We start from the raw sequence: 11,796 nt of genomic DNA on the forward strand, positions 1-11,796 counted from the left end.
GTCCCCTCTGTCCTCTGTGTGGACACGCCCCACTACGTCACCCCGTAGGCAGGGCGTGGCTTACGTAAACGTCTTTCAAAAAGGCGGGGAAAACTACCGGAAATGAAAATTAATAATGCAAAAGCTAAGGGAGGCAGTAACATAGATATGCACTCATTAAATAATTGACCAATACAAGCTATGCTTTATATATAGACGAGCTAGATTTCATTTAGAAGAAAACTGGACATTTTGTTTTAACTAGGGGCAAACACTTTATAATATAACTTGAATGTAACGATCAGTTTTCATTTTAAATACACAAAACATGATTCCCTTCCTCCAATAAAAAGCCTTTTTTTTAACAGTATTTGACCCATCCATGTTTCATTTGAGGATAAACAAACAAAAAGTGTATGTACATTACTGGCAAAATGAATAGCTTATTGTCTACATATTGTTAACATGATTAAGTATGTGGTCTTTAACTATTGTATTTCTCATTTATATATATATATATATATATATATATATATATATATATATATATATATGTGTGTATATTTAGATGGTTGTATGTACAATAATGCCCCTTAGCTGCTAAGTGGTCCGTAAGTATGTCACAGAAAAAAACAGCGGCGAAAAATAGACTACGCCCACGGAATCATAAATATTGTATTCACTGCCAACTCATAATATAGGTTATGGATTCAAAAGTGAAAGAACTAAGCATTATTGTAAAACATATATATATTCTCAACTGAAAGAATAAAGCACTTGTAAAAATAAAAAAACATATATGTTGTGAAGTGGTAGATAACTTCTGTTTGATGCATAAAGAACAACAATGACGCTTGTGAAAGTTATATTTATTTCTTCACCAGCCATAACTGTTAGCAGAGACAGTAGCCCAAAGTCATGAATATGTTAGTGTTTTACCCCAAGTTCAGTCTCGTCAATATTATGGCCAGCCACCTCCGTTCAAACTCCCTTTTGAAATGAAAAGGATGATGACATCCTGTAGTCTGAACAGTGTCAAATAAATACAATTGCAGTTATAGTAAAGACATACAAAATAAATCAATTAGGACCACATGTGAGCAACAATGTGTATAAAATTCTTTACATAGCATAAACATTTAGTTGTCTTTTTCTTGCCACGTTTGCAAATTGCACTTGTAACACAAAATGCTACTGCAGCCTTGTTGTTTGCGGATTTTAGGACTCAGAAGGTTTACAAAAAGTTGTATTAAAACAATTACATAAAAAACTCCTTCATGAATAAAGTTTATGAATACTATTAACATCTGACCTTAACTTAAAATATTTAAATAAGCTTTGCATTAATACTCTTCCGAAGTCATAACAAGAATACATGAATTTGTAACAGCTCTGCCATCTCTACAAAAGAGAAGCCTAATTACACAACATGTAGTAAGACACTGAAACTGAAGCTCCATATTTGCAGGGTCATATAGTGAAAATAATATTTTTTTTTTTTTTAATGAGCGAAACAGGCAAATTGGTTATCAAGAACATTGATAACTTTGAAAGTGTGTCTATGGGTTGATAAAAAGGCACCCACATGTTTAAGGCTGAAAGGAAAAATACTAAAAAAGGTAGACAAGTGTATTCATACTCTTTTGTTGTAATTCAACCAGTGAGTGAAAGCTCTGGTTTTAAAAGAATAACTACATACTCTCTGGATTTGTTGGTATAAAATAAATAGGGATACAAATATGTTGAATCACTTGAAAGTATCATCAATAATCTGGTAGATAAACATGCACATCCGGTAAAAAATATCATAGAATATTTGAAACAATTAGTAGGATTTTTAAAAAGAAAGAGGAATCACCTAAGAGCAAGTGAGAAACAAAAAGTGCACAGTCAGGATTACATAGGCATTGGGTAATTGGCAAAAACTCATCTGGATTCTCCCGGTGGTTCAACATAATGGTAGTGCATTGAGTCGGTAGATTGGTGGAGGACTGCAGTTGATGCGACGAGTCATTCTTTCTGCATGTTCAACATTATTTTACATATTTGTTTTGGCACTCTAAAACAAGGCCCCTGGAAAATACTGTTGTATATGTTCTTGTGTTAGCGACAACATGATTTTGACCATGATTAGAGAGTGGAGGAACCAGATGACTGGCAACTGTCACAGACACTCTGACGAACCTCCTTAAGGACACTTGGCATGATAGATTTACTGCAAACGGAAAGAAAAGTAAATCACATTAGAGTCATTGTTGAAATTTCAATTTCCACTTAATTACTGAAATGAGGTTTATGAAAATAGTAGTTAGGAAACTTGGATGGAAGCAGGAAGCAGAAGAATAGGGTGTGTGATGCATGCAGGCTTCAACAAGTGATGATCCTACAGGGAACGTTTCAGTGATCTCAAGGCAATTATCCTTCAAATAGTTTTGACTTTCCACGTCACTCTTATATGCCGACGTAAACCTTTTTAATTCTGAATTTATTCAAAACAAGAAAAGAGAACAGTATCTCCGTTGTAAAAAAAAAACCATGATTATTGAAGTAAAAACTGAGCATATTAATGCATGCAGTTTTTCATAATAAAAAAATAAAATCTCCCAAACCGTTTCGGACCAGTGATAGAAAAAGACAGTATTATGAACTGAGATTACATATACATGAATGGTTTCAAGAAAACACCGATTGTAAAATAAAACCTATTTTGGCCAACTCCTCATAAACGGTTTTCAGCTCAAATTACTAATCACTTGTTTAATATCACGTTTTGTTGGTTACATGTAGCATCATCCTCTTTGCGACCTTCCCCCACAAAACAATCACTGGCACACTAATGCGTCACAGAACTCAAACAATTTCCAAATTACTTATACCTGCTCATACTTATCACAGCAAATTTGAAAGGCCAAATAATGATAGAAGCATCACACTACCGGTACTCCATGCCCAGGAGATTGTTGCCAACTGAATAGTTTCTGTATGTTTATTTTACCATGAAAACATGAAATTCAAACTCAAACTTGAAGTATAATTGTTTTTACACTAAGAAAAGGACCAATAGCACAAAAGAAAGGACTAATGTCTAATGTCGTAAACATAATCATGTATTGTTAACAGTACAAACTTATTAAATAGTAATAATACTAGTATTCCATATTGTCTTAGAAGTATAATGGCTCTACAGACATAGCTCTTAGTGTTAGAAAATATGAGTGTATGCAAAGCCTGAGAGAAATACAAATCTTAAAATATAGATATAGAAGTTTAAAAAGACCACATAAAGCCTTGTATAGAACCCAGTGCCTCCGCTGATGCTCTGTGGCTCAGAGTTGGTTCTGCAGAACAAGTTCTGACTTACATGATTGCTGGAAGAGGCTCCCTTGGCCTTTGTTTTGCCCTTGGCATTGTTGCGGCGCTCCTGCTCATGATCAAACTCCAGGTCCTCCAGGCGCTGGGTCAAGGCCAGTTTCTGCTGGATGGCCATACGTAACAGAGAATTCAGGGTCTTCTTCTCATCCTCAGCAGCGATCAGCTGCCTCTGCATGTCGTCCAGCTGGGTCACATACTCATCACACCTGAGGGAAAGAGCGTGGAGATGTGCAGAAAAGAGTAAGAAATGGGAAAAGGAAGATATACATTATTTCCAGCAGGTGGAGCAATGTGCCTTGAACTGCAGCTACTGTCACATGCTTTCTCCATTTCCCAGACAGCTTTTTCCAGATGGGAGGAAAACCTCTGCTAGCTCACTTGCTCAAGTATTACATCAGAAATTCCCACAATGCTTTGCGTCTCTCAAAAACATACACACTGATATAAAATAGTTTAAATATTAATTTCAATATGAGGAAAATGTGCCACAAAAAAGGCAGAATTAGCCAAATACAAAGAAATAGCATTGCTCTTTTGATATTTTTGTAATGTTTCCTGTTACACATACAATACAATAGTTGTCATGCATTATGGTGTGAGCCCTGGACCACTTGGCCACCAGCATACCACATGATGGTTCACTTTGTGTTTGTCTGGAATTAAATGTAAACCAGTGATTATGTAAAATCATACCTTGTCGCAAACATGGCTCGAAGAGAGGAGAAGGTTGCAGCGTCCTCTTTCAGACCCTTAAGTTCATTGCGGAGCTTCATTATTGTCTCAGTCACCATGCCCTTCTCGCTGGTATACTTACTCTTCAGGTTGGCCAGAGCAACCTCAGCCGTCTAAAAGGAATAACATTTTATATAATCATTCATTCATTATTCATTCATTCATTCATTCATTTTGTGTTCTTCTGTCGAATCTTTACTCAGTGTTATTTTTAGCTTAAGACCATTATCCTTTTCTGTTGTACTTGTCAGTTTGAGAAACAATGAACATCCTTCCTCTAAGAAACAGCAGCCACGCATACACGCGTGGCTGCTGTTTCTTAGAGGAAGGATGTTTAGAGTAAGGATGTCTAGCATACACATACAGACACACACCTGTTTGTTGGCCTTCAGCACAGCTCTAAGAGTGGCGATTTGTTCCCTTTTGGTGCTTAGTAGAGACTTCAGTTTGAGGATCTCTCCTATGCAAGCCTCTTTGTCCTTGTCCAACACTGTGCTCAACTCCAGATTAGCTAGTCTCTGACGTGACAGCTCGGTGGTGCGGTCCACTGACTGCTGCAGATGGCGGATCTGGTCCCTGATGATGGCTACGAGGTTATAGACATTCATGGGTTCTGGCCTGTGTTCTGGGACTGACACGACCAAGGTGCTGCTGGAATTTCCATGTTCAGTCTCCGTGATCAGCCCATTAGTGAGCAGTATCGAAGACTGGTGCTCCTTCCCTTCATGCCCCTTCCTTACTATGGCCTTTCCTTCTTTGTAGTAGTCGAGCATGACACGGTTAGGGGTTTCATTGTTGCACATACACACGTGGTTGTAGAGATTGGCCAGCTCTTCACTGAATGCTATGAGCTCATCCTGTGCCACATTAAGGCTGCCGAGTGATTCTCCTGCTGCCTCGCTGACCAGGCGGAGCTCCTTCTCCAGACGAGCCACCTCTGCTTTGTCCACTTGGCTAATCTTCTCCAGGGACGCCAACTTTGACCTCAACTCCTGGATGTCGCCATCCAGCCGCGCTCGCTCACCTTCATACTGGGTTCGACACTCCTCGTACTGTGACCTCAGAGTCTTCAGCTCCTGCCTCAACTCCCCTGCTTCAGACACCGCCACAGTGTATTTACACTGAAGAATCTCGGGTCCATTGATATCCAGCTCGTAGTAGTCTCCGTCATCATGGCTGTCCCTGTCTTTTTCACTGTCGAGGGCAGAATGGCGCTCCTTACTGGCCTGAAGTTTCCTCATTGCAGTGAGGTTCTCAGTCAGCCTGTTGACCGTTTCCTTTTGCTCAGACACAGTCCCATAGGCCTGTTCCAGGTGCTTCTGGTTCTCCTGGAGAGAATTGATCAGGGCGGCTTTCTCCCGCTCCACCTAAACATGAACACAAAAGCACAGTTTACAGTCAGTTGACCAATTGTATAGCATCTAATAAAATAATAAAAATAAAAAGCAGCAATAGCCCTTTGGACAGCTTGAAGAACACACATTGTATCTTTCTCTCCTTACTATTTTATAATCAAAGCCAGGACAGTTTATCTCAAATCCCAAAAAATGTATTAAAGCAAATATCCCCATTTAATTAATATAAAAATGCATACACAATTGATATGGCCATAGATGATCAATGACATACGTTTACACTGTCAGATCTTTTACTCTCCACATCAAGTGTTGATCAATGTCTACGAATATAGTAAGTGTGTGCAGCAACAATTTGAAACGTTGAAACAATGGCAAAAGGAAATAACTTAAAAACACAAGGAATCAGACGAACACAACAATACACTGTAGTCATTCTGCAGGTAATGGAGCTGCATCGTCAAAGAGCATTTCATAGATTTCATACCTGCATAAGCTGTTGTTTAAGTTTCTGGATCTCAGAGATGTTGAGCTCACTCAGCAGGTCGTCCACCAGGCTAGGAGCCGGCTTGAAAGCATCTCCTCCCATCTTGGCCAAACCGTTTTCAAAGCCTCTGATGAGATCATCGTTGTCTGGCTCTGTGATGGTGGAGGAATCCTCGTGGAGTTTTAGGTTGTCGAGGGAGAGACTGAAAGAGCTGCTGTACACAGAGCCACCGATGGTCATATAGTGGGAGAGCTCCTTGCGAAGAGTGGCCTTCTGCTCACGCTCCGTTTTAATCGTTTCTAAGGCCTCCGTCAGCTGTCGCTCAGCGATCTCTCTCAGGCGCATGGCTTCCTCCTGCTGGCTGTGTAGGCACTGGGAGTTCTCCTCCACACGGAGGACCTCATGCTTTAGGCCTTCAAATTCCACCTGAGCAGATGGTCAAACATATAAATTAAACATTAATAATTGTATAACTACATTGATTTGTGTCAGCTTAATTTTCTACATTACGCCAAAGTGCCTAATATGGTCCAAAATGACCATAGAAATAGTGGCCAGTGGCACATTAAATGTAATAATAGAAAGCAAAAAAAAAATTGCAAAGGTCAAAAGTGTTGGGAAGGTGACATGTCTTTAATTCCTTACCTTGTCACTTTCTTACATGACCCAATAACAATGTGCTTATAGTAGAAAAAAAACCCTTAGTTTTCAGTCACAAAAACATGGCTTTTCACCCAGTTTCAAATCATGTCCTATCTTCTTCATCTACCTGGTTCTGTCTCAGCACGGACACTTGTTTCTGAAGAGAGATGTTCTCCTCCTCCAGCTCGCTGTAGTCTTGCAGCAGACGAGCTTCTCGCACCTTGTACTCTCTCATGTCATCCCGCAGCTGACCTCGCTGCAGCTCTGCCAGCTCTGAATTCTGTACACAGGAGTAAAGGAAAAAGAGATGTCATGTTATAGGAGAATGTAGGACAAAAAAATACATAAACATACATTCTTACTATCTTTGAGTGGAAAATCACCCAGGCAGTGCAAACTACATCCTTGCAACCTTCTGGTCTAGTGAAATGAGGATCAGCGTGTCAGCATGTTTCACAGTTCACAGGGGCAAGACTTTGGCAGGCAAGTGTAATGACCGAAGGCGGACATGGTCCACTTACCAATCTATGCCACAGAGAGCCCTGGCGGAGGGCATCCTTTGTGTCACTCACACTGGACCATGACATCATCTCTACTGACCCTCCTCCACTACAAGCACAAACTTCAACTCTCTCACAAGTCACCCTGAGAACTAGTGGTGGTCTGGTCTCCATGTCTTAACTTCAGTTAGCTCTACTAACCTTCTCTTTCATACCATTTCGATTGTAATTGACTAAATTCTTGGATACCATTTCAAAACACCAAAATAGTTTGATACTGACCTCCATTTAAACTGCAAGCTAAACAAATATGATTTTAGTACCACCAAAAAAGTAACATTTGATTTCAGAACACAAAAGGCAAAACAAATATGAATGGCAGATCAGTGTGTCATGCAGGAAGTGATTTACAGGTTGCAGGTAGAATAACACAAAAAGAATAATCTATTCAGTATGATCAAGTTTTCATTGATACGTACTGACGTCATCAACAGAGTGTTGGCTAATTTAAAAAGGAGATTATGAGATGCATTTCATATTTTTTATAAATTAAACTAAAAACTATAAAATAAACCAGCATAACTGAAATAAGATTGTATTAAAATGAGCACAAAAATGTATATTGCAGGTCTGCTTTTTAATACTTGTATAATTTGACGTTTACCTCTCTTATCTCCAGGGCAATGGACGACAGACGATCATTTTCAGCTTGTAGGCTTTCGAGGGAGGCTTTGGCCTGGCGGAGCTCATACTGCAGCTCTAGGACCTTCTGCTGGTAGACAGCGTCCTTACTGGCAGACTCCAGGATCAGGGACTCTTCCCTGCTTTCCCCATCGGCTGCCACCCTCCTGTGGGCTGAATATACTTGTCCAAAGGCCTGGGGAGGGAGAAAAGGAATAAACATCAGGTAAAACTACTTTAATCAAGGAGTAATAGCTGGCCTGTTTTAAGACACGTACACTGAATCACAAGTATAACCAGAACAACTACAGACTGTGGCGATAGATGAGGGTAATTTTAGCCAAACTGTTTATTAAAAAATACAGAGAGCCTGTCATTAACTCTGAATGTATTACTAACTGTCCATTTTGTGAATAATGTTCATAATGCTCATCTTACACACTAACAGCATGAAAAGGGAATATTGCATGCACTGATTATATTTGTCACTCTCACATGACAAGCTGGAGTCAGCTGTAGGCTGCTGTCCAATCCACATTCAGGGGAAAAAATCCCTCATTTTGTTTTGTCCGTCTTAAAAAAAAAAATCTGACTCAAATATATATATACATAAATATTCAGATACTGTTTTGCAATTGATCTGAAAAGCTGCTGCGTTTTTGGCATATCAGTCACTTTGAACCATAATAACGACAAAAAAACTCCCCAAAATGCAGGAGGAACTGGTGACACATAAAAACAATTACACTCTCTGGTCCAATAAAGGCCTTTCCATAGCAGAGAAAAGGCAAGGCAGAGTCTAATGAAGGTATTGATAGAGTCCGAGTAATAGTTTAAATATATAACAGGTTGATGTCAGATTCCCACTGCCATCTGACTAAAAGGCTTGTCGACATCCAGCCAACGAGCACTGAGCCAAACTGGTAACACACTTTCCAAGAAAGCCCTGAAACCCACTACAGAGCCGTAGCTCTCCTTCCCAACAGCATCGAACTCCACCTTTTATTCTTCAAAAGTTTTCAGTTAAACTAAAGGATATGTGTGACGAGCAGTGGTCAGTCATATTGTGAAATATATCTGTAACTTAAAGCAGTGTGGGCGCTGACTGGTGATTCCTTCACTGACATACTCTACGAAAGAGAGAAGCAGCACTCAGAATCACGAGATACCAAGACAATGACAACAACAATGAGTCACAGTGACTGGACTCTGCCTATTCCATGAATGTGAACAAAAATCCCAACTGAGAATAAGTAATTAAACTCATTTAGAGAGGACACAAGTCAGGAGGTGTAATTTATGAACGGAAAATAGAGATGTAACATTAGTCAATTAATTCATCAATTAAATCAAACATTCCCTGGTTGCAGCTTCTTCAATCAAATGATTCAATGATTTTCTTTGACATATATGACAGTGAACTGACTATATTTAAGGTTTTGATAATTGGTATAATAAAACACGTAACCTGAGCGCATGACCTTGGAGTGTGGGAAATTGAAACAAGCATTTTCATTATTTTGAGACATTTAATAGACCAAACGATAAATAGAAAAAATAAAATGATGATTCATTGACAATAAATAATTGCGGCACTAATTGAAAACTGGACTGAATTGTAAAACTACATTTGAACAGCTAAGCAAGAGACTGACTTGAATCTGAGCATATCATGTGCGGCTTTCTGATAACCACTGATACAACACACAAATATTCTAATACAAAAAAATATTAAGAGCGAACAATGGAGTCAACAAAAAGTGGCGACCACAACTGTTGCATGTTGAGGCCAATGTGGAAATGTCTTAGGATGCAGTTCCTCCTAGGTTTAATGAACTGGCTGTAAGACTCAGACTAAACTGAGCAGAAGGGAAAACCCCAACTTCTCTCTTTGAATACCATCAACATTTCCCACATGTTAGGATCCCAGTAGCTAATAGCGCTTCTTTTGAGTTGGGAAAACCCAGCCTCAGGCAGCCGAATTTGATGGCGATTATGAAAGATTAAAAGACCTCCTTGCCATGTGACCCAAGGTCACTTCTGACTGCTTTAGTGACCCAACCCCATTGACAAATCCACAAAAGGTGTAGCTGGTCAGGAGAAGTTCAGGGAAACCAGAGGCTAGTACTGCTGTAGTTGTGGGTTATAAATGTCTCTCTAACCAACAGAATTAATACAAGAAAAGGGATCAGGCTAGGAGAGTTATAAAAATACCATGGGAGGGATATTATCTTTCTCCAGATTCACTTTTAACTGAACAGCAAAACAAGTCTTAAATATGCGTCTTTCTACTAGAGCCTTATGGCAATCGAGTTTAATGTTTATTGAACCACACAACTCTATGTAAATCTCCATAATCTCATAATCTCCAGCATTTCTCCTAGTCAAAAGTTGTATTCTCACTAGTAAGAATGATAATTAAAGACAAATACAAGAACATACTCAATAATAAAAGTATTATTTCAACATATCTGTAACTTTGATCGTACTTGTCAAAAATACATTTAAGATTTGTTTAAATCTTTAAAAAGTACAAGTGTCTCCTATCAAAAGGACATTTTAGATATCCACAATTACTTTTTTCTTAACAACAATTGACATTTTGGATATCCAAAACGTCATTCTTTCTGGGGTAAATTAACTTTTCGACTCTTGCCTATAATGTGTATTTGGCTATCAATCATTCTGATATCTAGAATGTATATTCTGGATACATGCAATACAGTTATTACGAGGAAAAACTAACAAGTCAGCTATCTACAATCCAATTGTTACTAGTCATAATAATATACTGTGTTCATAACTGAAATGAGCTTGTAGATGAATTATAGATATCGGAAATTAGATTTTTAGTGATAATGCAATTGTGGGTGTCCAAAATAACATGTTTACTAGTCACAATGTATCTTGGATATTCATCATTACATTATTGACATGTGAAATGTTTTTTTTCTTTATTTTGGATATCTGAAATTAAAATGATGACCAAGAAGAACTACATTACGGATATCAACAATACATATCTAGTCTAGCTATTAGAAGTTAAACCCTCCCCGTTACCTTTAAACCCAATAAACTAACAGCAGGTTTGCAATGTAGGCATCTATATTTAACATACTGCTGCAGCTGCAGGCATCTAATTTGAAGGCCTCGACCTTACATACCAAGAGCAAGTACGGGCATGCGACCAAAGAGAAATGTTAACTTTATCCGTCAATGTGAAGAAAACATCAATGTTAAACCACACGACTACCTAGAAAACTGTGAATAGCTTTGTTGGCTTCCAGATCAATCAGATGTCATAAACCTTATGACAGACACAGCAACCCCAGAGACCATTAGCTGGTCAGTTCACTCTCACTAGTGTGGTGTTTGAGGGCATGAGCTCAAGTTAAACCAAGTGATGAGCCTGACAGGAAGCAGGCCCATGACTGGTGGCTCGGCTGACATAACTCTTGGTGGTTCTGGTTACAGACGGGTCTGACTGACACGTTCAAAGCAGTAGACGGCACGGTGTGGAGCGCTGCACCAAAACCTTAACTGTGCATATGCTGCGAGCAGAGTGTTTGCTTGAGGGTTATTCACATACCGATACAATTAACGTCAGGTCAACGTCACACCGACACATTGTAAAGTGCCTGTCTTCGTGGCTATGACCTCAGGTTACCTCCTTCAGCTGATCCAGCTCATGTCGAACCGTCTCGTGTTCCGTCTCCAACTCATCGTACCGCTGCTTGAGCTGCTGTTTCTCCTCCAACACCGCCAGCCCGTACTCCGCCGCCTGGATCTTCTCATGGGTCGTCTCGCGGAGCTCCCGGGTGAGACGCTCGACCTCCACTCGGAGCCACTGCGGCCCGGCCTCCGTCACCAGGACCGCGTCGGGGAACTCCTGCTCCTCCATAGACATCTTGGTGAGCCGCCGACTCACAACGGTGACGGGACCAAACCCTAGCTAGCAAAAGAGCCGCACACACACAACCACCGAGACAAGCAAATCACTGCAGTCTTTGTTTGAGCCGCATTGTTGGGACTTAAATGGCGTTGAGTT

At 39.7% G+C, this 11,796-nt stretch overlaps 1 protein-coding gene across 1 annotated transcript; it reads right to left on the reverse strand.

Annotated features, from left to right (window-relative positions):
• Positions 1–1,902: 1,902 nt before the first annotated feature.
• LOC306736341 (protein bicaudal D homolog 2-like) lies at positions 1,903–11,655 on the reverse strand (the record flags this gene model as incomplete). Its single annotated transcript, XM_079217966.1, has 8 exons — positions 1,903–2,194; positions 3,341–3,557; positions 4,045–4,196; positions 4,458–5,450; positions 5,926–6,351; positions 6,695–6,847; positions 7,732–7,944; positions 11,416–11,655. 8 exons carry the CDS (start codon positions 11,653–11,655, stop codon positions 2,192–2,194), a joined length of 2,397 nt encoding a protein of 798 aa, XP_079074092.1. The 3' UTR covers positions 1,903–2,191.
• Positions 11,656–11,796: the final 141 nt, after the last annotated feature.

The sequence above is a fragment of the Taurulus bubalis genome (assembly GCF_910589615.1).
Source record: "Taurulus bubalis genome assembly, chromosome: 5".
NCBI classification, from domain to species: Eukaryota; Metazoa; Chordata; class Actinopteri; order Perciformes; family Cottidae; genus Taurulus; species Taurulus bubalis.